This window comes from Chiloscyllium plagiosum, unplaced genomic scaffold (genome assembly GCF_037043375.1).
Source record: "Chiloscyllium plagiosum isolate Xiang-an unplaced genomic scaffold, Cpla_swu_hap1 HiC_scaffold_29, whole genome shotgun sequence".
In the NCBI taxonomy this organism is placed as follows: domain Eukaryota; kingdom Metazoa; phylum Chordata; class Chondrichthyes; order Orectolobiformes; family Hemiscylliidae; genus Chiloscyllium; species Chiloscyllium plagiosum.
Genome location: NW_028270167.1, coordinates 40,504,678 through 40,532,025, shown reverse-complemented (window position 1 = coordinate 40,532,025; position 27,348 = coordinate 40,504,678). Strand labels below are relative to the sequence as shown.

The 27,348-nt window shown below is 43.4% G+C and overlaps 1 protein-coding gene across 2 annotated transcripts in view; it reads right to left on the bottom strand.

Moving 5' to 3' along the window:
• Positions 1-1,938: 1,938 nt before the first annotated feature.
• The window catches only part of LOC122540754 (G protein-activated inward rectifier potassium channel 4-like), a 55,197-nt gene continuing 29,787 nt past the window's right edge, over positions 1,939-27,348 (bottom strand). For both annotated transcript variants that reach the window (XM_087976500.1, XM_043676931.2), the window contains exons 2-3: positions 19,273-20,254; positions 1,939-5,532 (exon numbers count right to left, since the gene is read on the bottom strand). In XM_087976500.1, the coding sequence (XP_087832626.1) occupies positions 5,141-5,532; positions 19,273-20,206 (1,326 nt within the window). In that variant the 5' untranslated portion in view covers positions 20,207-20,254 and the 3' untranslated portion in view covers positions 1,939-5,140. The remainder of the gene's footprint in view (positions 5,533-19,272; positions 20,255-27,348) is intronic.

Here is a 27,348-nt window from a genome sequence, read left to right as displayed (position 1 = left end):
CACCCAGAGGAAACCCACACAGACACGGGGAGAATGTGCAAACTCCACACAGACAGTTGCCTGAGGTGGGAATTGAACCCAGGTCTCTGGTGCTGTGAGGCAGCAGTGCTAACCACTGTGCCACTGTGCCACTCTGTAGTTCATCAGTCTCCAAAATAATTACGGCAGAGAAAGTCCTGAGTTGTTTAGAATTTAGTAAGAGAACAGCCACAGAATTAGCTTTAACATGTCATATAGGAAGACATACAAGGCTGTTGAATGTATGGGTGTGAGAAACACATTTTTAGGAATAAACAAGGCATGTGAGCAGCTTCAGGATTTCACATAGAAATGTTAACTAAAGAATATAGCATCATATAAATGCAGGCATTTTCCAGAAAGAAACAAAGTACAAATGGCAACAAGGAACTTTAAGATGGAAACAGGAATACCCTTCACTGGTGTTCGAGGATCTGTGCAGTTTTTGTGACGGTAAAAAGGTTGAATTCTTTGGAAAGGAAATTTGTAATAAGACCATTTCAAATCTTCTTCATATAGTGTAAAATAGTTTGTATTATTTTTTCTTCTACGTGTAATAAATTTTTTTTGTTAGAAGTACATTGGCAGCCTATCATGAATATGTTCGGTTACTGACCCACAGTAACCACATTGCAAAAATCAAACCTACAGTCTGTCAAGCCAGGTTTCACTTTGGAATGTGACTTGCCCAGTATTACTGCCTGCTTTAAACCTAACAGGCTTGATAGGTACTCCTGGGCTGCCTTCACAACCTGAACAGACTAGAATTTGTGAGATGGTTCCCTCACCAGGTTGTATGGTTGGTTTGTGATGGAGACTAATGCCAACAGAATGGGTTCAGTTCTTGTACCACTGCTGATCACCATGAAGTGTGGTGTAGTGATTGTCGAGTTAAATTCAATGCATCTCTCTCTCTCGAGTCACAGAGCAGCCTCTACTCTCTATGACTTTACTTCAGTCTAGAATTCTTCTCCCTGGAAAAGACTGAGGAAGGAAGATATGAGAGATATTTTTAAGATCATTAAGGTCAGCAGGGAAGCTGTTCCCACATGGCAGTGTCAAAACTAAAGTGAATAACGTTAGTCTCTAGTAAATTCAGGATGTACATCTTCACCTAGGGAGTGGTAAGAGCATGGACCTCAGCAATGGGCGGCACGACAGCACAGTGGTTAGCACTGCTGCCTCACAGCACCAGAGACCCAGGTTCAACTCCCGCCTCAGGCAACTGTTTGTGTGGAGTTTGCACATTCTCTCCGTGGCTGCATGGGTTTCCTCTGGTTTCCTCCCACAATCCAAAAATGTGCAGGTTAGGTGAATTGGCCACGCTAAATTGCCTGTAGTGTTAGGTGAAGGGGTAAATGTAGGGGAATGGGTCTGGGTGGGTTACGCTTCGGCGGGTCGGTGTGGACTTGTTGGGCTGAAGGGCCTGTTTCCACACTGTAAGTAATCTAATCTAATACAGGGGCTGGTTGAATCGGGTCACAAAGCTGCATTGAAGACAATAGATGGATTGGTTGGATTTCGACGATGTGGTATAGAAACTTGTATTCCAATTATTGAGTTGTCAGATTTCCAACAGGTGTTCTTGAGGTTGCAGAATGTATGCTTATTGATAATCAAATGGAGACAATGCGTTCCTTTCAATGCCTTTCCTCCAGACTCACTTTGAAGCTGAAGTTTTTAAAACTCTTTTTAATCTCAATCCATTGAACCTTGGGTGCCCTCTGTAAAGTGGAACTGACTGTGCCAATATGCTTCACCAATGCAAGCTTCACCATTACCCCTGCTTCTGCCAACTGACCTCATTGCTCCAATTTGGGATAAGGTTCGAAACCATAGACGTTCCATTCAACCCAAAAGTGATGGAATATTGTCGATGTTTTACCTTCTGACAGAACAAAAACTTTTAGTCAATTTTAACTTGCAAGAACTACTTTATTAAATAAAATATGTGAAATCTTTCCAGAATTTATTTTTCTTTTGTTCAGAGATTGAATATACAGACAAAAATACATGGAAAAAGTGCCTCAAGGCCTTTTAGAAAATATCAGGTTCAACTCTGTGAAACATGCATTTTTGTATTGTTCAGTTTTTCTCTGTACAACATTGTGAAGTATAATCAGTGTCCAGCTGGTTACAGCTCTATCCCACTGCACTCTCAACGTAAGCTTGCCACAGTCAGTGCATTCAATTTTTCACAGAAGTCAAGAGTCTGAGTTGTGTAATGTGATCCTGGAACTTGCATGAGCATCCTAGTTACCATATTATGCTGCAAAATTTCACAGGATCAATCACCACTTGGCACTTTGCCAGAACAATAAATTTTGGTCTCAATCTACGTGGTTAAATTTCCTTAGATGTTCAGCAGTATTTTCTAAATTAACTTTACACATGAAAATATTGGAAACTATGAGGGTGAGATCACTTAGCAAAATGCCAAGCTGAACTATTTACACTTTACACACCTTACCCATGCTTGTTCCAGGCAGGTAGGTAGTGGGTCTAATTTTTCAAAAGTTGAACAATGCATCAAATCTTGCATCTCGACTGAGTGCTGTAGCTGCTAGTACTCAGAGTGAGATGGGCTCCATCAATGTCCGCTAGTCAGCTAATATGTCCACTTCATCACAATTAACAATAGTGAATAACTAGGAAGATATTCAAAGTAGTTGGAAAAAATAGTAGGAAATATTTTACACAAAACAGTCTGTATCCTCACAAACTGACCACAACAAAATGCAAAATTTACATTATCAATGGGTTTTTTGATATCTTGATAACTCAATGTCAATGTTAGGAAGCACTCAGGCACTCTGCCCAATATTGACTCCACTGAAACAGGTTCATCTCTCACCCAGTGTCTCTCTAATAGTAATCCCATATTTGACGGCTCACCTTGTAACTGCAGCTCTCTCTCTCTCTCTCTCTCTCTTTCTAGAGAAAGAGAGAGAAATGGAGGTACGCTGAGAAAAAAACCCCTTGGTTTATGATAAATGAAAGCAGGAAGTGCTGGAGAAACTCAGGAGGTCTGGCAACATCTGGCAGAGAGAAATCGAGTTCAGATTGAGTCCAATATGACTTAGCTTCTGACCTGCTGAGTTTCTCAAGCACTCTCTGTTTTATTTCAGATCTTCAGCATCCCCTATAATTGTTTTGTTTTGACACCTTGGTTTATCTCCTGCTGTTCTGAAATGGGGAGCTAAGTTTTCTTTTTACTGACTTCATTGACCATGGGATACTCTGAGGTCCTGAAAAGTAAACCTGAGTTTTTTGTATTGTGTGTAAAATCCCTTCAGCCTCCCCCCCTTCTGAATGGAATGATAAATAAGAGGAGTTTCCTTGTATTGTATTCCAATAGGACAGCTTGGAATGGATTGATGGGAGAAACTTCAGGATGGAAAACCTGGTGTCTTAATTAAAAACAGGCCTCAAATGGAGGATTGCATAAAACTCTGGACACTTCAGGACAGATATGACAGCATCAGAAAGCCTGCAGAAAAGATTCATCAGATAGTTCCCTGGAAGAGGAACTTCAATCGAGAGAAGTTCACCTTGGGAAAAATGAAGGTTGAGAGGAAATTTGATAGAGGTGTTTAAAATAGAGCAGTCTGGACACAGCAGACACACTCTTCCTGCTGACTGAATGACCGAGATCAAGAGGATTTACAAAAGTAATGGCGACATGAGGAAACTAGGTTGATATGCAGTGAGTAGTTAGGATCTAGAATGTGCAGACAGACTCATTTGAGACATTCAAGAGGAAATTGGCTTATTATGTGAAAATAGCCATGGGGAGTAGGTGGGCAAGTGGCGCTAGGTGAATTGCTCATTCAGAAAGCAGGTGCAGATAAGATGGGCTGAATGGATCCTGTGCGATAGCGCTTCTGTAATTTCCTCTCACCATCATCTAGGGACATTGAGAAACACTGACCAAAGAGATAAAGGAAGGGAACGGAGAGGGACAGACAGAAAGATTTGTTCTATTGCCATCTTCGATCACGTCTATAAGGACAAGGCTACAGGATAGGGGAGGAAATGCAAATTAGATTATAAATGCCACCTGCTTTTCACCAGGAATTTTCCATCAGGGAGCAATCAGAAGAAGATGGCAGCTTTCAGTGTCTGAACACCCAGGGCTGGGTTGTGTGAGCAACCACTCAAATTCAAATCTCGCAGACTGTGGTAGAGCTGGTTCAAGCTCAGATTTCAAGAGATATTGCTATCATTCTGGGAAATCACTCAAACCCAACCACCTTATCCTGCACAGAGGGTGAGTCCTGAGCTGCTAAAACAAGTGAACAGGCTTGGCAAGACATGAAGAGGACTTGGTGCTCCCAGACTAACCAGCTGGATAAATCAAATGCTGCACTGAGTTAACCATCAGGTCCTTCAAACTGATGTATACTCCATGCAGTGTCCATGAAGGTGAGCTAAATAAGAGGTGCACAGGGCTGGCCTGGTTGTGTGTCTAATCTCACGAATCGAGGTCAGCAGCAACCTGAATCATTCAGAACATCGACAGCTCATAGGACTGGTGTGCTAAGGTGACAGGGTTGGGAGGGGAAGGGAGAGGTTGGGCCAATTGATTTGATCACAGCTCACTCACCCAACCTCTCCATGAGAAAGAGAGGGACACTTCCCTGTTTTATATTCTATCAATAGAAAGTGCACCATGACCAGAGTCTAATGAGAATCAGTGTAAAGAGCAGATTGTTGTATCAATGGCAGGGATGTTGCTAATGACACGGAGTGAACTAGACTCTCTAGAGGAACTTGCACTATCTATGTGTCCAGTCCCAGCCTTTGTCAGCTCTTCAGTTTCCATCTTGTACTCACCATCTTGGAATAGCCCCAACCCCAGAAGTCAAATATACAGTGGGTGCCCAGTAAGAAATCAGCAGGTACAGAATGAAATGGTGACATTTATTCATTATGTACAAATTATGCTAGTCCAGTCCCTAATTCTGATTGATTCACTCTGCACATGATGAGTAGAATGTTGAGCTTCCATAAGTTAACACATATGCACACATCCACCTTGCATTCTGCTCAGCTGTGTTGTTAATCACTAGTTTGGTCAATAAGTCATGGAACAGTGGCATTCAGGGGTATCCCCAACTCACTAGAGTTTCTGTGCTTCTTCGAGTCCCTGTACAAACCTTGCGGAAAACCCTGGACAATATTCAGAGTCTTCGGTTGCAGAGAAAGGCAGCAATTCTTCTGTCTTGGCAGCAGGATTGCTTGTACTGATGTAGTCTTCTCTGTCAGGGTTTTCCTCCTCCTGCACCTGACTTGGATGGCGTGGGAATGACAGTTCTGATAGGAGCAGGCCTGCCTTCCGCATCTCTGCCATTTGCTTAGCGCTGCAGTCTGGGGTGTTTGTTTCATAGGTTTCATGGAAACTGTTGTAATCCACTTCATAAAAATCCTTCTCCAAAGTCAACACTGGGTTGAATCGATGTCCCCACAGAACCTCCGAGTCAGAGTATGAGCTTCTGGCCTGACACGTCATTCCTGTTGGAAAATATATTGAACACAGAAATGAGAAATGTTCCAACAACATGGGGTACCTATGTGAAATACACAAGAATTGATGGCTATCCACCCATCTGACACCCTACATAACCCCTTAGACACCCAATATGGAGATAGCAACATAGCGCACGGTTGCAATCTGAATACAGAGTCAAAATGCTTTGGGTTCAAGACTCACTCCAGGACTTCAGCAGAAAAATCACAGCTGACACTGAAGCAGCACTGCACTGTCAGAAGGGCTGTCCTTTAAATGAGTTGTTAACATGTGACCCAGCCTGACCTCTTGGTTGCATGTAAAACGTTGCACAGCACAACCTGAGCAAGAGCTGGAGAGCTTTCCTCCAGTTGGTCGAGAAGTGAACAATATTTATTTCTCGACCAACTGCACTGAAACAGGTTATCTGGTCATTATCACATTGCTGGTTGTGGGTGCTTGCTGTGCACATTTCGGCAGCGCTGACACTTCAAATGTGCTTACCTGACTGTAAAGCTGTCCTCAAACACCGTGGTCTTTCAGCAGTGCCAGGTATTGGGATATTTAGAGGCCGGAGTTTGTCAAATAACATAAACAATGGTGGAATGTCAAGTTGTGAGAGGAATGCAAGCAGCTTAAAGAGAGATATTGATGGGTTATATTAAGTGGGCAAAAAGTTGGCAAAAGGAGTATATTGAAGTTGTTCATTTTGAAAGGGAGAACAAAAAAATTATTTTTTTGAAGAAAAAACTACAGAAAGCTCCAACTGATCTTCTTTCTTCTTTTCTCACTTTTTTTTCCCCTCTGTACTTACCTTCTGAAGGAGCTTGTTCCTAGAGGCAGAGGTGGTGGCAGCAGCAGCTGGGTGCCCAGAGAGGGCTCTTTGCTGGTCGTGCCAGAGCAGATCGATGGGATCGTGCAAGTGGCTGGGGGCCCGGAGTGGCACAAGAGCTGGACTCTACTGGCAGGGATCGAGACATCAAACCCAGTACAGGAGAGAAAGGATGGCGGTCGGCAATGTGGAGGTGTGGGGATCAAGAGATTGAGCACAGTGCTGAGGAGAGATCGAACCCAGAGCCCTCGTGGGGACAACCCAGTGTGGACCAACTACAGGCTAAAGAAGAACTGTAATTTGGAACTGGTCACTTATTTCTTATTTTTCTACACTTTGCCTAAGTACCTTTTACCTGTGAATGGCAGCACTGTAAACTATTCACTGTCCTCTTGTGTCTCTGTACTTGAATACACTTGATAATAAAACCTAATTCTAATTCACAACGTGACTTGGGGGTACCTGTGTATGAAACAGAAAGCTAGCACCCAGGTGCAGCAGAGAGTCAGGAAGGCTAATGGAAGGCTGGCCCTTATTTCAAAGGGGTTGGCATATAAAAGTAGGGAAATACAACAGTACAAGGTGCTGGAGAGACCACATCTGGAGGACAGTGAGCAGTTTTGGTCCCCTTATTAAAGAAAAGGTACCATTTCATTGGAACTAGTTCAGAGATGGTTCACTAGAATGACCCCCGGGACGGAGGGATTGTCTTTTGAGCAAAAGCTAAACAGGTTGGGACTCTACTCACTGGAGTTTCAAAGAATGAGAGGTGATCTCATTAAAACATACAGAATTCTCAAGAAGTTTTACAGGGTAAATGCTGAGAGGATGCTTCCCCTCATGGGAGAGTTTCGAACCAGAGGGAATGGTCTCAGGATAAAGAGGTGCCAATTTGAGACCGGGATGAGGAGGAATTTCTTCTCTCAGAGGATTGTGAGTCTTTGGATCTCTGCCACAGAGAGCTGTGGGGGCAGAGTCTTTGTGTATATTTAATGCTGAGATTGATAGCTTCTTGATCACTAGTAGAATCAAGGGTTAAAGAGAACAAAGAACAAAGAAAATTTACAGCCCAGGAACAGGCCCTTCGGCCCTCCAAGTCTGAGCCGATCCAAATGTACTGTCTAAACCTGTCGGTCAATTCCTAAGAATCTGTATCCCTCTGCTCCCCACCAACTCATGCATCTGTCCAGATGCATCTTAAATGAATCTACCATGCCTGCCTTTACCACCTCTGCTGATAACGTGTTCCAAATGCCCACCACCCTCTGTGTGAAGCACTTGCCACGTGGATCCCCCTTAAACTTTCCACCTCTCACCTTGAAAGTGTGACCTCTGGTTATTGAATCCTTCACCCTGGGAAAACGCTTGTATCTATCCACCCTGTCTAGACCCTTCATGATTTTATAAACCTCAATCAGGTCCCCCCTCAATATCCTTTTTTCTAGTGAAAATAAACCTAACCTACTCAACCTCTCTTCATAGCTCGCACCTTCCATACCAGGCAACATCCTGGTAAACCTTCTCTGCATCCTCTCCAAAGCGTCCACATCCTTTTGGTAATGTGGCACCCAGAACTGTACACAATATTCTAAATGCGGCCGAACCAATGTCTTGTACAATTTTAACATGACTTGCCAGCTCTTATACTCAATACTATATGCTTTCTTGACCACTCTATCCACCTGTGCAGCAACCTTCAGGCTACAATGGACCTGCACTCCCAGATCTCTCTGCCCATCAACTTTTCCCGAGGCTCTTCCATTCATTGTATACTTCGCTCTAGAATTAGAGTTGCCTAAATGCATCACCTCACATTTGTCTGGATTGAAAACCATCTGCCACTTTTCCACCCAACTCTCCAGTCTATCTATATCCTCCTGTATTCTCTGACAGTCCCTTATGCTTTCTGATACTCCACCAATCTTTGATTAGATTAGATTAGATTAGATTACTTACAGTGTGGAAACAGGCCCTTCGGCCCAACAAGTCCACACCGCCCCGCCGAAGCGCAACCCACCCATACATTTACCCCTTACCTAACACTACGGGCAATTTAGCATGGCCAATTCACCTGACCTGCACATCTTTGGACTGTGGGAGGAAACCGGAGCACCTGGAGGAAACCCACGCAGACACGGGGAGAACGTGCAAACTCCACACAGTCAGTCGCCTGAGGCAGGAATTGAACCCGGGTCTCTGGCTCTGTGAGGCAGCAGTGCTAACCACTGTGCCACCGTGCCGCCCACGGTGTCATCTGCAAACTTGCTGATCATACCAGCAGTGCCCTCTTCCAGATCATTTATGTATATTACAAACAACAGTGGCCCCAACACTGATCCCCGTGGAACACCACTGGTCACCTTTCTCCATTTCGAGAAACTGCCTTTAACTACTAAATCTGTCTCCTGTTGCTCAACCAGTTCTTTATCTACCTAGCTAGAACAAGAACACCCTGCACACCATGTGACTTCACTTTCTCCATTAGTCTACCATGGGGAACCTTATCAAACGCCTTACTAAAGTCCATGTATATGACATCAACAGCCCTTCCTTCATCTAACAACTTGGTCACTTTCTCGAAGAACTCTATTAAGTTGGTAAGGCATGATCTCCCCTGCACAAAACCATGTTGCTTTCCACTGAGAAGCTCATTCTTTTCTAAATATAAATAGACCCTATCCCTCAGGACCTTCTCCAGCAACTTCCCCACCACCAATGTCAGACTCACTGGTCTGTAGTTACCTGGAATATCCCTACTACTCTTTTTGTACAGGGGGACAACATTAGCTACCCTCCAGTCCTCCAGCACCTCACCTGTGTTTAAAAATGCCGCAAAGATATCTGTCAGGGCCCTAGCTATTTCCTCCCTCAGCAACCTGGGATAGATCCCATCCAGTCCTGGGGATTTGTCCACCTCAATAACCTCTAGCCTATCCAACACATCTTCCCTACTTATGCCAACATGATCCAGACTAATCAAACTTCTATCTCTAATCTCAAAATTCATCATGTTCCTCTCCTCAGTGAACACTGATGCAATCTCACCCATTCTCTCAGGTTCGGCACACAGTCTTCTTTCATTATCTTTTAGTGGACCAATCCTTTCTCTAGTTACCCACTTGCTTCTTATATAAGAATAAAATGCTTTGGGATTTTCTTTAATTCTGTTGGCTAAAGCTATTTCATAACCTCTCTTAGCCTGCTTGATTCCTTGTTTAAGACTTGTCCTACTCTTCCGATATTCCTCCAGGGTCCGTTCTGTTCTTAGCTGTCTCAACCTTATGTACGCTTTCCTTTTCCTCTTGGCTAGTCGCACAATTTCTTCTGTCATCTATGGTTCACAAATCTTGCCCTTCCTATCTTTGCCTTCAACGGGACATCCCTATCCTGAATTATCTTTAAGGTAAAAACAATGACTGCAGATGCTGGAAACCAGATTCTGGATCAATGGTGCTTGAAGAGCACAGCAGTTCAGGCAGCATCGAGGAGCTCCTCGATGCTACCTGCACTATCTTTAACCTATCTTTGAAAGTCTCCCACACCTTCAAATAGCTGTGTCCAATTCACATTTCCCAGCTCCCACCTAATTTTAATATAATTGGCTTTGGCCCAGTTTAGTACTCTTCCCTGAGGACCACTCTCTTCTTTATCTACGAGTATTCTAAAGCTTACAGAATTGTGGTCACTGTTCCCAAAGAAATCCTCCACCGCAACTTCTATCACCTGTCCTGGTTCGTTCCCCAGTACTAGGTCCAATAGGCCCCTTCCCTCGTCGGACTATTGACATACTGCTCTAGAAATCTCTCCTGGACGTTTCATATAAATTCTACTCCATCCAGACCTCTGACGCTAAGTGTATCCCAGTCAATGTTGAGAAAATTAAAATCTCCCATCACCACTACCCTACTGCCTCTACATCTATTCATAACCTATTTGTTCTTCTACCTCACGCTCACTGTTGGGAGGTCTGTAACACAGCCTCAACAATGTAACTGCACTCTTCTTATTTCTCAGCTCCACTCATAATGCCTCACTACCCAAGACCGCCATAGTGTCCTCCTTTAGTCCAGCTGTGATATCACCCCTGGCCAGCAATGCAACTCCACCTCCTCTTTTACTTCCCTCCCTGTCCGGTCTGAACCATCTATAACCTGGAACATCATGCCCTTCCTTCAACCAAGTCTCTGTGATGGCAATAATGTCATACTCCCAGGCACAATCCAAGCCCTAAGTTCATCTGCCTTCCACAGGGAGGAGAATACAGGAATATGGCAAAGCAGACTTGTGGGCCAATCAGCCTGCTCCTTTCTTATTTCTTATTGTCTTAAACTGCTCAGTTTAATGCTCTGTAACTGCAGACTTATGACAGCCTTGGAGCAGCCATTTTGAGTGAGGTTGACTTTCCCCTTCACCCCTGATAATCCATGATAACACTGACATCAATATGTACTGGGCAGGTCTCAATCCTCACACGGGAAGTCAAGGAGTGAATGGTTTCTTTTCTCATGCATGTTACCAGGAGACGGGCTCCAATTGGCAATGGCAGGATCAGAGTGTGTGATCTAAAGTTGCTGCTCCTGATATGGGTCTAACCAATAACTATGCACAGTCAGAAACATCAATGCAAATTCATGGCATCTCTGCTTTACTCCAAATGAATTTATGCAAATAGTGGAATTTAAATTCATGTTTTAAAAATCTGGAACTAAAATTCTGATGATGATGATGAAACCATTGCAGATTGTCGGAAAAACCCATCTAGCTCACGAATGTCCTTCAGTGAGGAAATCTTTCATCTTCATCTGGTCTGACCCATATGTGACTCCAGACCCACATCAATGTGGTTGGCTATCAACTGTTCTCTGAAGTAGCTGAGCAAGGTATTCAGTCGGACCAATTTCTATGATGTCTAACAGCATTGCGGGTAAACCTACAACATGTGGTCTACAGCAGTTTAAGAAGACAGCTCACCATTACCTTCTCAAGAGCAATTAGAGATGGGCAATGACTGTTAGCCCCCCCTCCCCACTTATCACTCCACCTGGAGGCTCCCTGCTTTTGCCTGAAACGTTGAATTTCCTGCTCCTTGGATGCTCCCTGACCTGCTTTTCCAGCACCACTCTAATCTGAACTCTGATTTCCAGCATCTGCACTTTTGCTCTGTTAGCCCAACCAGCAACGCCACTTCCCATCAAAATGAATACAAGAAAATAAATTCAATTTGTATGATCACAAACTGAAAATCTTCCATGAATCAGCAACACAAACTGAAGCAGTTGATACTTTCTAATATGTACCAATAGAAACAATGTATTTAAGAGCAGTAATCTGTTAAGTTTTATTAGTGCCACTGAGGATGGATTCATCATAAAAACTAAGAACTTTTAATAATATATCCAATCCTTAATGTGAGCACCATATTTTAACTTCACTGGAAATAACTTGCTGTGATGAACCCTAAACTGGTTCATTTTGTTACATTTGTCACTTTCTCAGTACATCCCAAACCAGCTGATCAGTGCTTGTACCACTGAGGAAAATTAAAAGAGTACAAATTAAAAACCTTCTCAAACCAATGAAATTAGTGCAATCCTGCAACTTTTACTTAAAAGCACTTATGTTGGCAAGCCCTGACAGAGTAAACTAAATCTTGAGTCAGTGTAAAACGTCGTGTAAGCACTAAAGCAGGTAAAATTCTTCATCAGAACTCAGCCTGGTCTTGGAACATTAACTCTGCTTCTCATCCAATAGATGCTGCTAGACCTGCTGAGATTTTTCCAGGGCTTTCTGTGTTTGTTTCAAATTTCCAGCATCACGTCACCTTGGATCCCATGAGACTCTCTATCTTCTGTAGTAGCCTGCCATGAGGGGGGCACCTTACCAAATGCCTTACTAAAGTCCATGTAAACACATCGACTGCCCGTCACTCAAACATTCTTGCCACCTCCTCAAAAACTCAATCAAACTGGTAAGACATGACCTTTCCTGCACAAACCCATGCAACTATGACTAACAAGTCCATTCATTATCAAATGTAAATAAATCCTTTCTCTCATTATCTACTGCAACAGCCTCCTCATTGCTGACACCATGCTCACCAGCCTGTAACTACCTGGATTAGTGCTGTCTCTCTTCTTAAACAAAGGAACAACATTGGCCATTCTTCAGTTATCTGGAACCGCACCTGAGGCCAAAGAAGATGCAAAGATATCTGTTAAGGCCAACTGAGTGGCCTTCCACCACCATCATCATTGTGGCTTTGGTTTTTGTTTTGTGACCCCATCTAATAATCACACCAGTAATCACTTGTGCAGCCAATTAATATTCCATGAAAAGTGAGGTGGGGTTTGGGGAGAGAGGAAAGAGACGATATCAAAATGGATGTTGGAGGGAAAAAGCACTGTAAGCTCTGTAGTGCCCACCTCTCTCTAAAAGAATCAAGAGCAGTGATGGACATCACATGCCCCCTCTCCAAAGACACCCCAGGCATGAATTTAAGATGGAGATCATTGCATGGTTAAGTAATGGTAATAGGCTTAAGGAGCTGAATGGTCTCCTCTGTTCCTAATTAGGTGACACAGATTTAAAATAATTGATAAGAAAGCCAGAGACAATTGGGTACTTGGGTGATTTACTGGTGGTGGTTAGTAGATGAAATCACCCAATCACCAAAGGGGGAAAAGAAACATGTTCAGTTATGTGCAAGAGAACATACAAATAGGAAAAAAAAGAGGGAGAGGAAGTTTTTTTTCCACACGGGGAACTATCTAACCTGGAACTCGTTACGGAAAGGTGGCTTCAGTGAAAATCTTCAAAACAAAATGGAAAACTTAAAGTGGAAAGGAACTCTGGGAAAGGGAAGGCAGGCATAACAATTTCCATCACAATCCTAGAGCTAATCCAGGCATAATGAGCTGAATATTATTCCTCAGTGCTCAATGGTTCTACCATAGTATGTGGGGAAAGACCACCCATTTCATCCCAATTCAGAGCTGGTCTGATCAGAGACAACGACAACAACAGGTGACCCCTCTGATTGGAGGGTTTTGGTAAAGGTTTGGAGTACATTCCTGGGAGCACCCAAAAGGCAACTGCACATCACTGTGGAGCAGGACCCCTGGCCACTATACTCTCAATGGATGCTTGCTACAGTGCAGGACTTGAAAAAGGGCATTCAAACAGCGACTCTGAGTCCTGGATGTCTGAGGATCACTTGGGCAATACCAAAGCTCCCATGGACTAGCCACCAGTCCCATCCCATTTGCTTTCACATTCACCACCACAAAATAACTCACCAGCAGTCACAGGAAGTTAGCGAAACTAGAAATATTTCACTGGCTTTTTGCTGCTTAATGTGATAAATGTGTATGTGATTTTAAAAATGGAATTGAAGTAAATCATTAATACATACCAGAAAATAAGAATGGCCATTTTCATATCCTAAATATCAATAATACAGGAGAGTATATTTATTTCAAATATTCTAATGACTGTTATAAAGTCAATGTAAGAGTTTGCTGTGAAATCAATCTTTAACTTCCATCTGTATTAATCAAACCCAATCAACAATAACACATGCTTTTAAAACTATTTGTTGTTTAAAGGTTTAATGACAGCCGGTGCCACATACACGAGTGGTTGCTGGTACAACACCATGTGAATCATTACAGTGAAGCTTCTAGTAGTTTCTAGCTTTGGTAAGGCCACAGCCCTGTGATGTTATACAGCTGACATTCCTATTTTGGATCAAACTGTAGACCACGAGGGGGGGTGGGGGCATTTGAGAAGTTCCAGAGCAGAGCTCTTTGCCCGTGCTATTTCGTTCCCATGTTTCCCTCCTGTCGTTTCTGACATAAAACAACACTTCGAAAGCTGGACGAGCCTGGTCTTCAGAGAAACTATCCAATTTTCAGCTCACTGCAAACAGCCTTTATGCATGGTTCTACACAAGCCAAATTCCAACCAACCACAAACACTGGAATATTGTTCCAACAAGAGTGTAAGACTTATTAAAACGCCAACAGGCTGTGTGTAACATATACAAGATGTTCTCCAGTAACTTAGCAAGGCTCTTTCAAAAATGCACAAACCCACCACTTCCACTGCTATGTTATTTTGGAGGTTCCAGAACCAGACAGGCAGTGTACCTGAAGATATGACATCATGACAAATCTCTGTACAAGGCTCTTGTTTCTAATGCTTCCTTTCACAGTGAAATGGAGTCAGTGCCATGTGTTCAGTATATGTAATATAACAGTAATAGCGTGCAACAAGCTCAGATCCTGGGTATGTTTGGGATATCATAACAGTGTAAAGAGCGCTGTTAATTAACTTCAAGATAGCTTTCTCAATAAGAACCGAGGCCTGAAACTTCCCGTACTTTGGCAATATATCATTTTCATTAAATCTCACAAAGAGAAACCCTCAATGAAACTCAATGTGTGATTATCCCAAACCCAGCTCATGCCACACCCCTATGGTGTCTCTCTGGTCCAAACAAGCTGAATCTACCACTCACAGTAGTCACAAGTGCTCACCACTGGCCAGACATCCCAGATTAGAGGCATCCCTGACGCCATCTTGCAATTGCAATTGTGCCCATGGTCAAACATTAACATTCTGGAGTTGTCCTACATAACTGCACACACGACAGCCGATCAGGAGAAAGTGGCATCCCACTCTGTGCACAGGATCCTAAAAGTCCTGATAAGTGGGGTGGTGCAAAGGAAGGAGGCCCTCTTCCCTCCCGGGACTGCAAGAGGAGGCCATGACATGAGGTTCTACCATCTAGTCCAAAGTGTCAGTGCGGTGTCCACAATCCAATGCAGGAAGAAGGTGAATTAAGGTCTATCATTTGCTAGTTGCTATCTCACACCCACTCAGTCTCTGTATGTTCTCACCCACCCCAATTCCCCAGTACCGCTGATCCAGTTGTTTGCAATTGAAGATTCCAACCCCTCCCCCCACTCCCACTTCCCCTCCTTGCTCTACCATATCCTCCCTTTACATATTAAGTTGCCCCTTCAGCACTGTCATCTCCTCCTAGCATTCTGAAGACTATGGGCCAAGTTCTGGAAAATGTGACCCAAATAGTGAAGTGCTTGATTCTGACCAGCACAGACTTGGGGGTCAAAGGGCCTTTTTCTGTTTGGCAGATCTCTATGATGCCATGAATCCTCACCATTCAGCCTCATTGTCACAGCATTGACCAGCTGACGCACCCTTGACCTTTAGTAGACGGACCGCCCTGGAGTGAACCACTCCGTTCAGTGATTTACTTGGCCCCTAATGATGAGTGATCATCCCCTGACTGATATCCACACAGCTCCAGTACTGTGTTCCTCCCCGGTCTGGCCGCACTGGAAACACAGGGCTGACTGTGACCAATTCACCAGGCTACAGACAGGTGGATGCCTGGACTGTGCCAAGCCTGGACTGATATCACAGGATGAACTGCACAGACAGTACTGGGACCCTCCAGACTTCACTGTGGACACCTCCTTTTGGACTTGGAGATGTCACTGTTTGTTTGTTGCATATGCAGTGGGTTTGCCATGTATGTTGCTGGCATGTGGCACTGGTGTGAGATTGGTCTAGCAAGGAGGTGGCAGCAATATATTGGACCCCTTGACTACTGACATGCATGATGCATTGCCTGGCTGTGTGTCCAGAGCAACAGCCTGAGCATTGCAGCAGTTCGGAGTGTCTTGGAACTTTGGCTGAGAGGAGTAAAAGACAACTCAATTCAAGGATTTTGTGAGAATCCAGGTAAGACATTGAGTGAGAGGCACCCAAGAGAGTGAGTGAGCTGCCTAAGGTACAGCCTGGTCTATAGGCTACAGCTGTTAATGGGTTCAGCAAAACATCTCAATCTTGTGTGTGAAGGGATAGCCTCATCCACTAAGACAGGTCCAGCATTTTGTGACAGATGTTTTACCAGAAGAAATGGGATTTGTTTCAGATTTGGCTCAATCACCCAAAGAAGTGCAAAGTGTAACTTAGTGCTTCACTGTAGCAAGCAATGAAGAATTAACCAAGGGACAATGTCATGGACATTTCCAAAGTTCCATTCCTGGCATCCAAGCTTCTCAACAAAGCCCATGAAATATCTGCAATGTTATATCTTATAGACACCAGTCAGACAGTACATGTAGTCACCTTGACTCAGAGTCTTAGAGGTCTTAAACAACCACTTAACTATTCTCATCTATTTGTCCAGCACTTGACCTGTTGCTTTTTATGCCTTATAGGTGACAAAGAAGATTGATGACATTACCTTTATTGACTTTAGGAAGGTGTTTGACAAGGTTCCACGTGGTAGACTGGTTAACAAGGTTAGATCACAGGAGATCCAATGGGAGCTAGTCATTTGGCTTGAAGGTAGTTGACAGAGGGTGGTGGTGGAAGGTTGCTTTTCAGACTGGAGGTCTGTGGCCAGCAGTGTGCGCAAGGATCAGTGTTGAGTCTACTGCTTTTTGTCACTTATATAAACGATTTGTATGTGAATATAGGAGGTATGGTTAGCAAGTTTGCAGATCTCACCAAAATTGGAGATGTAGTGGACAGTAAAGAAGGCTGCCTTAGAGTACAATGAGATCTTGATCAGATGGGCCAATTGGCTGAGGAATGGCAGATGGGTTTAATTTAGATAAATGTGAGGTGCTGCATTTTGGTAAGGAAAATCAGGGTTGGAGTTATACAGCTAAGGTAGACCCCTGGGAACAAAGAGACCTTGGGATTTAGGTTCTTAATTCCTTGAAAGTGGAGTCACAACGCACGGTGGCACAGTGGTTAGCACTGCTGCCTCACAGCACCAGAGACCTGGGTTCAATTCCCGCCTCAGGCAACTGACTGTGTGGAGTTTGCACGTTCTCCCAGTGTCTGTGTGGGTTTCCTCCGGGTGCTCCGGTTTCCTCCCACAGTCCAAAAATGTGCAGGTTAGGTGAATTGGCCATGTTAAAATTGCCCGTAGTGTTAGGGGCAGGGGTAAATGTAAGTCTGGGTGGGTTGCGCTTTGGCGGGTCGGTGTGGACTTGTTGGGCTGAAGGGCCTGTTTCCACACTGTAAGTAATCTAAAAAAAGGCAATGAAGGCGGCGTTTGGTACGCTTGCTTTCTTTGGTCAGCGCATTGAGTATCGAATTTGGGAGGCTATGTTGTGGTTGTACAGGACATTGGAGAGGCCACTTATAGAGTCATAGAGATGTACAGTCTGGAAACAGAGCTTCTGGTCCAATTCGTCCATGCCGACTCTATATCCTAACCTAATCTAGTCTCATTTGCCAGCAGTTGCCCCATATCCCTTTAAATCCTTCCTATTCATATACCCATCAAGATGCCTTTTAAGTGCTTAATTGTATCAGCCTTCACCACTTCCTCTGGCAGCTCATTCCATACACGCACCCCCTCTGTGAAAAAGTTGCCCCATAGGTGTCTTTTATATCTTTCCCATCTCACCCTAAACTTATGCCCTCTGGTTCTAGACTCCACCATCCCAGAGAAAAGAACTTGTCTATTTATCCTATCCATGCCCCTCATGATTTTACAAACCTCTAGAAGGTCACCCCTCAGTCTCTGATGTTCCAGGGAAAACAGCCCCAGCCTATTCAACCTCTCCCTATAGCTCAAATCCTTCAACCCTGGCAACATCCTTATAAATCTTTTCTGAACCCTTTCAAGTTTCACAACATCCTTCCAATAGGAAGGAGACTAGAATTGTACACAATATTCCAAAAGTGGCCTAACCAACATCCTGTACAGCTGCACATGACCTCCCAATTCCTGTACTTAATACTCTGACAATGAAGGAAGGCATACCAAACACCTTCTTCACTATTTTATCTACCGGTGACTCTACTTTCAAGGAACTATGAATCTGCACTCTAAGGTCTCTCTGTTCAGCAACACTCCCTAGGATCTTCCCATTAAGTGTATAAGTCCTGCCCTGATTTGCCTTTTCAAAATGCAGCACCTTAGATTTATTTAAATTAAACTCCATATGCCACTCCTCAGCCCATTGGCCCATCTGATCAAGATCTTGTTGTAATCAAAGGTAACCTTCTTTGCTGTCCACTACACCTCCAATTTTGGTGTCATCTGCAAAGGTTACTAACTATACCTCCTATTTCACATCCAAATCATCGATATACATGATGAAACATAGTGGACTCAGCACTGATCCTTGTAGCATACTACTGGAAAAGCAACCCTCCACCACCACCCTCTGTATTCTACCTTCGAGCCAGTTCTGTATCCAAATGGCTAGTTCACTGTATTCCATGAGATCTAATCTTATTCACCAGTCTCTGTGAGGAACCTTGTCGAATGCCTTACTAAATACATTGTGATCTCTGACATCACTGCACAGGAGGATAGAACTTTGAACATTTTTTGTGGGAAACTAAGTGAGATGGAGCAACTTGCCCATGCCCTGACCCAATATTGTACCCGGAGGCCTGGGCAGAGAAATCGGTGACAGTGCCACTGTACGACTATATCTGGGAGGAGCGGATTCAGGGTCTGCAGAGGCCCAGGAGGTTTCTGTTTTTACAAGAGGTTGACTGACTGCTCCTTTGGGATTCACAGGCAAGCAATGGGTCCTTGCTCTCCCTAATCCCATTCCTTTTACATGGAAGCTTGGGACTGACTCTGGGGGAGTTTTTAGCTACAATCTCCAACTTATGCTCACACACTCCTCAGAATCTAGAAATTGGCTGGGTTGGAGCAAATGGGGTCCAATGTGTGTTCCAAGTTGTCAACATTTTCTGAGCCCCTCCTTCCTTCGACCCCCTAAGGTTCATTTCACGGGTGCAACACCATAGCCACCCTAACCCTTTAAAATGGGAAGCCCTCATCCCAGTTCATTGGCATACACGTTTAACCACAGACAAAATGTTTGTGTCATTCAGACTCTACCTGTCGCCTCCACCATTCCTTCAAGGATCACAACGATTTCAAAGTCCTCCTTTTCCAGTTGACTTCGGGTCATCTCCCAAAAGGGGCTTTTCTCGTTAATTTCATGTGAAATGATCAGCGGCGACACCAGAAACAGGCGATCATCCCCAGTGTCAAAGCCCACATTGATGTCAGTCTGGTTGAGGGGTATGAATTCTCCTTCTTTGGTCTGTCTGGATTTGATGAGCTTGGCTCGGATGGATGCCTCCACAATGTGCGAGTTACGAAGATCGCCAACACGGAACATGAGACACATCTTCTCGTCTCGGAGAGATATGACTGCACGATTGGAAAACATGAGGGTCTCTGCTCGGTTCTTTGGCTGGGAAATCTTCACAAACATACAGCCAACCATCAAAGCATTAACTATTGATCCCAGGATAGCCTGGACCAAGAGCAGGATAATCCCTTCTGGGCACTTCTCAGTTATAACTCTGTGACCATAGCCAATAGTTGTTTCTGTTTCAATAGAGAACAGAAACGCAGACACAAATCCGTTCAAATTATCCACACAAGGGGTCCATGTTGGATCTCCCAAATGGTCCAGATCTCCCCGGATGTAAGCTATAAGCCACCAGATGAATCCGAAGAACAGCCAGGTAATAGTGAAGACCAATGTGAAGATTAAGAGGTTAAACCGCCACTTGAGGTCCACCAACGTGGTAAATAGGTCACTGAAGTATCTGTAGGTCTCCTGGACATTTCCATGGTGGACATTGCACTTCCCGTCCTTGTCAACATACCTTTGCTTGATTTTCTTGGGTTCAGTGAGGAGGCGTGTCCTGTCTGTTGTTAAGATGTTGTCCCGTGCTTGTTTGGGTAATTTCTTCGACTCTCTTGTAGTTGCTGCAATATCCATGTCCGCGTTTGGGAGCACTCTGGAATCTCCTGCCATTGTACACGGCCCTCAGATCAAAGATGGATCTCACTCAAATGTTACCACCTGAAAGAGAGATTATTTCTGCTGTGAAATTGTACACTTGCACATTTTGCTGCATGGAGTGTGCAGCAGCACTTACTGGCAATATCACCATGTCATGATTAAGATTACAGGAGAACATTAGCTTGTTGTCATGTCATGTCTATAGCAAGCGTCAATGTGCTTTTATTTTCTCTACCGCATCAGGTCATCACTCCTTCCTTGGAAACTCATGTGAAGTCTCTTAATTTTGTAGCCATTAATATAGAATCTCTAAATGACCAAGTTTGAATGATTCATGTCCAACATTGGTTGATCAGGGTGGCAGGATGTCTCAGTGGTTAGCACTGCTGCCTCATAGTGCCAGGTAGCCAGGCTCGATTCCACCCTCAGGTGACTGTCTGTGTGGTGTTTGCATGTTCTCCTAGTGTCTGTGTAGGTTTCTTCTGGGTGCTCTGGTTTCCTCCCTTAGACCAAAGCTATGCAAGTTAGATGAGTGGGTCATGAGATATTCAGGGTTATAGGGTAGGAGGAGTGGGAGGGTCTAGTGTGGACTAAATGGACCAAATGGCCTGCTTCCACATTTCAAGGATTCTATGATTCTATAATCCAGGTGGTAAAAGGAAGACAGTGCTTGCCTCTTATTCTAGTGTCACATCATAGACTTATTCATAATATCATGAGAAATAGAAACTGGGGTAGACCACCTTTCATGGCTGGTTAGCCACTTAACCCTTCCTTCTACACTACTCATGGTTCCAAAAATGCAACCACCTCTACCTTGAAGATAGTCAATGACTAAGCACTCCTAGCAACCTCAGGTTGAAAATACAAACATTCATGAACCTTTGAGTTAAAGTCCTAAATAGCTGATGACTTATTCCGCTACTGATCCATGTTCTAGATTCCCAAGCAAGGGGAAATATTTTTTCAGTCTGTTAACTGTCTTAAGGATCTGACATAGCACATGGCCCAATTGTTTAGTGTTCATTTTTAAACCAAGTTGATGAATACTAGTGAGCTATTCAACTGTGGTGGGCAGAGCCACCATACATCATGGTGATACAAACATGCTTCCATCCTGGACAATGCAAGTCTGGTTAGTTTTGGTTTCTCTGGACAGTGCGTGTGTCTGGTTAGTTTTGGTTTCTCTGGACAGTGCACGTGAATGGTTGGTTTTGGTTTCTCTGGACAGTGCACGTGTCTGGTTGGTTTTGGTTTCTTTGGACAGTGCGCATGTTTGGTTGGTTTTGGTTTCTCTGGACAGTGCGCATGCCTGGTTAGTTTTGGTTTCTCTGGAGAGTGAGTGTGTCTGGTTGGTTTTGGTTTCTCTGGACAGTGTGTCTTATTTGGTTTTAGTTATTCTGGACAGTGCATATCCACTTGGGTTTGGGTTTCTCCAGACAGTGTGTGTAGAATTGGTTTAGGTTTTTATCCATTTGTTTTTGGCTTCTCCGAACAGTACATATCTGGTTGGCTTCTTGGCAATGAGTCTAATTGGGGGAATTGATCTTTTGAAACATAAGACCTGCCACTCCCCTCCAACTCTATTTTGAGTGAATCCCTGCCCTCCCCTTCACTGTTTGGTCACACTGCTTGTCACTGGCCACTCGGGTGTCTCTTTTCTTCCTGGTGGTGGAAACTGAATAAAGATTCTTGCACCTTGTGTCTTTCACTGTGTCTCACACCTGCACACACACATGGGGGAAATAAAAATTAAAAATAAAAAGACCTGCCACTGACAGGTCTAATTGCATTGTTTTAAACACAGTAATTATCACAGCAAAGGATTCCAAGAACATAGTATACATGTCCTTTCTGTTATAACAATACCCAGTCATGGCAAGTCACTGCAGCAAGATGCTGATCGGGAGCTTGTCTTTCTAAGACCATCCAGATTACTCTAAATCAAAGACACATTAATATGGCTTTACAGAACAGCTCCTTAATCAGAATATTTGAAAAGTTGAGGCAAATATGAACAAATACATGCTCCAAAATACGTTCTTCCTCTTACAATATGTACTCCATCACTTGCTTGTTGACATGGAAATAAAATCATCAAAAAAGTGCTGTGTTGCAGAGCATAAGAATCAAATGTATTAACTGCCTTGTCACAAAGATTTATCACCTAACAGTGACCACAATTCATTGTGAGTAATTCTTGGGGTAGTCCTGAGAGAGTTGGGAATGTGCAACATGAACACAGTTTTCTTCTCACAATGTGGTGTATAATCAATTCCTTTTCTCCCCATTTCCCACCTGCTTGATTGGATACTGGACCCACCTTCAGATGGAAATCGTTGTTACCAGGCAACACAGGATTATTATCAGCACTCTGTAGCCTTTAGCAGCCTCCAGCCCTGGGTGCTGTAACGTGTCCCAGTGATTGTGGCATTATGAGGGGAATTTCTGTCACTGCACCAACTGAAGGCTCATCATCTCGGACATTGACTCCTTCTTTATCACTTCATTTTGTGCGAACACTTCTATTCCAAGCTAAATCAAAGTTCATCAACAGTTTGTGGTACAGCTTTGGAAAAGACTAGGAAGGTAAGAATTCTCACTTACTTATTCTAACAAATCACTTTAACATTTGGCTGACCTTTCAACATCACTTGATCAATGGAATGCTGTGATAGCCCTGGGTCAGTGGTCACATTTGGGTTTCTGTGCTGATGACAGGAGACCAGGTTCTGGTCTTTGAGAGTGGACGAGGCAGCTAGCTGGGTATTGGTGCCTGATGTGGCTCCCATGACATCAGGCCGATTCTCCTCATAAGGAGCAGGGGGTCAGGTTAACAACCTGACTAAATATAGAGGGGTCATGCTAAACACATTGATCACCAATCCTGATGGAGGCAGTCAGAGAGGGCAAGCTTTCTGGCTAGCCGGCCTGAGGTAGGCAATGGTAAACCACTGCATTTCCTTGCTCATAAGCATGGGCCAATGCAATGGAAGTCAAGGCCCAATCCTCAGAAATGAGGATGAGAGAAGACAGACATTCTCTTTTGGGCATAACACAATATTCCATTTAGCAGGACAGGAATCCACATCCTATCTGGATGGTTGATAGAATCACTGTTACATCAGTGGATATTAATTTGAAAAGAGGCGAATATAGAGACTATACAAAGTCTGCTTGCTGTAAAAAACAATGACTGAAACAGGTTGTTTTCAGTACTGCTTGGTACAGAACAGAAAGATGATAATTGCCCACACACTTTATTTTGTTGATGGGAAATGGGCATTGCTGGCTAGGCATACGTTTATTGCCATCCCACATAGCCACTAACCACCACTGGGGCATTCTTGTGAACTGTTACAATCCTTAGGGTGCAGGCATATCTACAATGCCCTCAGGGGGAAGAGTTCAAGGATTTTGACCTAGCAACAGTGAAGGAACAGCAATATATTTCCAAGTCAGGATGGTGAGGGACTTGGACAGGTGATGGTGTATCTGCTGGCCTTGTCCTGTATGGAAGAGTTTACTGGTCTGGAAGGTGTCATTGACAGTCTAATACACTTCTGACTTGTGTCCAAATCTTATTATGATCTGAATAGCGATCAGTAATTTAAAAAAATAAATCTGAATGATCAATTATCAACTGAAAGAATTATGCCACAAGTTCTCACATTTTAAATATGTTTTTTTTTGTACAAATGTTAGATTAACCATGCATTAATAGAACATTCTCTATCACAACCTACTGGGTCTTACTGTTATTTCCATCTTGAGTTCTGTTATATTTTACAGAAACTGGGGGATTTCTTCACTTTTTTTCTGGGACTAAATCAATGTACACCTCAGCTCTCAGGAACATGCTTTGATTCTCTGCAGTGTTCCTGCTATTCTCCGAGCCGAGATCTGTTGGAGTCCTTCCATTAGCATCCAGCTCAGCAAGACTTTCAACGGTCCTTAAATACTTTGTGATTGTGGGCATCCCAATTCAAGAATGGACCGAACTTGCTCAGTGACTGAGAATCAGAAACCACTTCTGCTTTTGAAACCCCTTTATGACTGGTCCCAGCTACTTTGAGCATCTGGCAAATTCTCTCTGCCTGTCTCAAAGCTGCTCCCAGAGCAAGTGCCTGCTTCTGTGAAAAATCATACAAAATCAAATCAGAGCAGGACTTTTACACTTAATGGGAAGGTCCTAGGGAGTGTTGCTGAACAACGAGACCTTGGAGTGCAGGTTCGTAGCTCCTTGAAAGTGGAGTCACAGGTAGTGAAGGTAGTTAAGAAGGCATTTAGTATGCTTTCCTTTATTGGTCAGAGTATTGAGTACAAGAGTTGGAAGCTCATGTTGCAGCTGTACAGGACATTGGTTAGCCCACTGTTGGAATATTGTGTGCAATTCTGGTCTCCTTCCTATTGGAAGGATGTTGTGAAACTTGAAAGGGTTCAGAAAATACTTACAAGGATGTTGCCAGGGTTGGAGGTTTTGAGCCAAAGGGAGAGTTTGAATAGGTTAGGGCTGTTTTCCCTGGAGTGGCGGAGGCTGAGAGGTGACCTTATAGAGATTTATAAAATTATGAGGGGCATGGATAGGATAAATAGACAAAGTCTCTTCCCTGGAGTGGGGGAGTCCAGAATTAGAGGGCATAGGTTTAGGGTGAGAGGGGAAAGATATAAAAGAGGGCAACTTTTTCACACAGAGGGTGACACATGCATGGAATGAGCTGCAAGAGGAAGTGGTGGAGGCTAGTACGATTGCAAAATTTAAAAGGCATTTGGATGGGTATATGAATAGGAAGGGTTTGGAGGGATATGGGCCGGATTCTGGCAGGTGGGACTACATTGGATTGGGATATCTGGTCGGCATGGACGGGTTGGACTGAAGGGTCTGTTTCCGTGCTGTACATCTTTATGACCATGACGCTGTAACTCATGAAAGCTCAAACATAATACAAACTCTCTCCAATCCATCTCCATGGTAATGTGACATCACTTTAATGTCAGAGATAGAGAAATATAAGCTAATTTTCCCTAATTCCCAAACTTTCCTTTTCAGAAAACCTGGGAAGGACTGAGGCCTCTTAGTGAGACAGATGTAGGAATCCAAGATCAATTCAGAAGCTTGGAGGGGTAAACCTCTGTTCAGTTTCAAATCTCATTTTTGACCCCATTGAAATAAACCTTGGCTATTCTTTGAGTTATAATTACAGCACATTTGCTTACCAGCTTCTCGAGCCAGGTATTTTAATTTAGTTTTCCACAAATGAAAAGTTATATCCCTGGAACATATGAATCATGGAATTAGATATTCATAATAAACTATTGTCAGCTTCTACATTGCTGATCATCTTTGACTCTGCCTAAATTACTCATTATGTGCCATAGCCACGTCAGTCAGTTTACTGGAGCGTTGGTTAATTAAGCTGATTATCACGGCCTAGAAAGTTCCTCAGATGGTCATGTTTTGAAAGCAGATGGACAGATGGAAAACATTTCACTTCACATCACCGAAAGTCGATCCCTGATATGGCTGCTGCCTTTGGTAGCAGAGTAAAGTGGGCGAGAGTGTTTTGTAACATGTTCCTCCCTTGTTCAACATCAATTAACACATTACACAAATTCCCCAGTTGAGTAATACACTGTCTTTGTCTCTGCCAAGCATAAAGTGGATTTGACAACAGCACACAGAGTTGTCTAGTAGTGCAGTAGAGTGGGCTAAATACAGCAACAAACACATTCATGCTGTCAGTAGCTGCACTTAGTGCTAGAGTTAGAGATGCAGTTAAACAGGAATAAGATAAGGGAGATCAGAGGCACAGGATAGAGAAGCTACAGGGTTATCTGTTATTGGTGGGGGCAGGCAGAGGTGGTGTCTTTGTAAATCACTCAATGCAAGTATGGGGGATGTAATCAATCGTCAAAATTCTGAAATGATGGGCCAGGCTAGAACGAAATAGATTCCTCTTACTGAGGAGTGACTGGATGTAGATAGCGAATTAAATCAAACCATTAGCAGGTAGAACAGTTTCATGGAAAGTATTGTGGAACTTTAAATTCCAGTTTTTAAAAAATAATTCATTCATGGATTGTGGGTGCCACTGCTGCCTTGCACTGCATAAGTTTGAATGCTGTAGGTAGACCCACAATGGCAGTATGGAGGGAATTCCCAGATTTTCACCCAGCCACATTTAAGGAAGACAGGCAGTTCTCCTATGCACTCCTGCATATGCATTCCTCTGTGACACAGTGTTAAAGAAAATTGCACAATATAAATAATGGGGCTGATGGGACAAACAGGGTTGGGGCAAACCAGCTAAAATATCAGTAAAGATTGAATCAAAAACAATACACAACACCAGGTTATAGTCCAACAGGTTTAATTGGACGCACACGAGCTTTCGGAGCGACGCTCCTTCATCAAGTGAAAAGCTAGTGCTTCCAATTAAACCTGTTGGACTGTAACCTGGTGTTGTGTGATTTTTAACTTTGTAAAACCCCAGTCCAACACCGGCATCTCCAAATCAAAAATAATAGTTAGCCTAACACAAACTATAGCACAGTCTAAGTAAACCTTTAAATCATACATTTTAATGAAATAATACAGTAAATTTAACAGTAAAATCACTGACTACAGCACTGTACCTTTCATGAAGCTCTTCATGAGAAAGTTCTCGAGCTGACTGACTACGTGATGGTGATGCGGAAGTCCAATCCTCCTCAAGATGCTACCCTCACCGCCCCCCCCACTCCGGTTTGAAATAAAGTTCCTTCTAAATGTAGACTAAAATTCCCAGTTTCAAGCTAAGATTCAAGACTTGCAGAGCTGATTGCATTCTTGTTTTAGCTGAACACATTGAACTTGCATTTTGCAGACAGAGGATCTGGAGGCTGGGTTTTGCTGTTCAGGTAAGTGCTGGTGATGGAACTGCGTAACTTTGAATGGGATTTTGCTTTATGAAAGAAAGTCCCCAATTTACCAATCGTGTTATAGCCAAATTGCACGTGTTATAGGAGAACTACCTGTATTTCCAATGGTGAGTGGCTTGGAGGTGAACTTGCAGGTGGTGATGTTCTTTTGAATCCTTGTCTTTCTAGTTGGAAGTGGTTGTGGGTTTGCAAGCTGCTATCTAAGGATCTTTGGTAAATATCTATAGTGCATT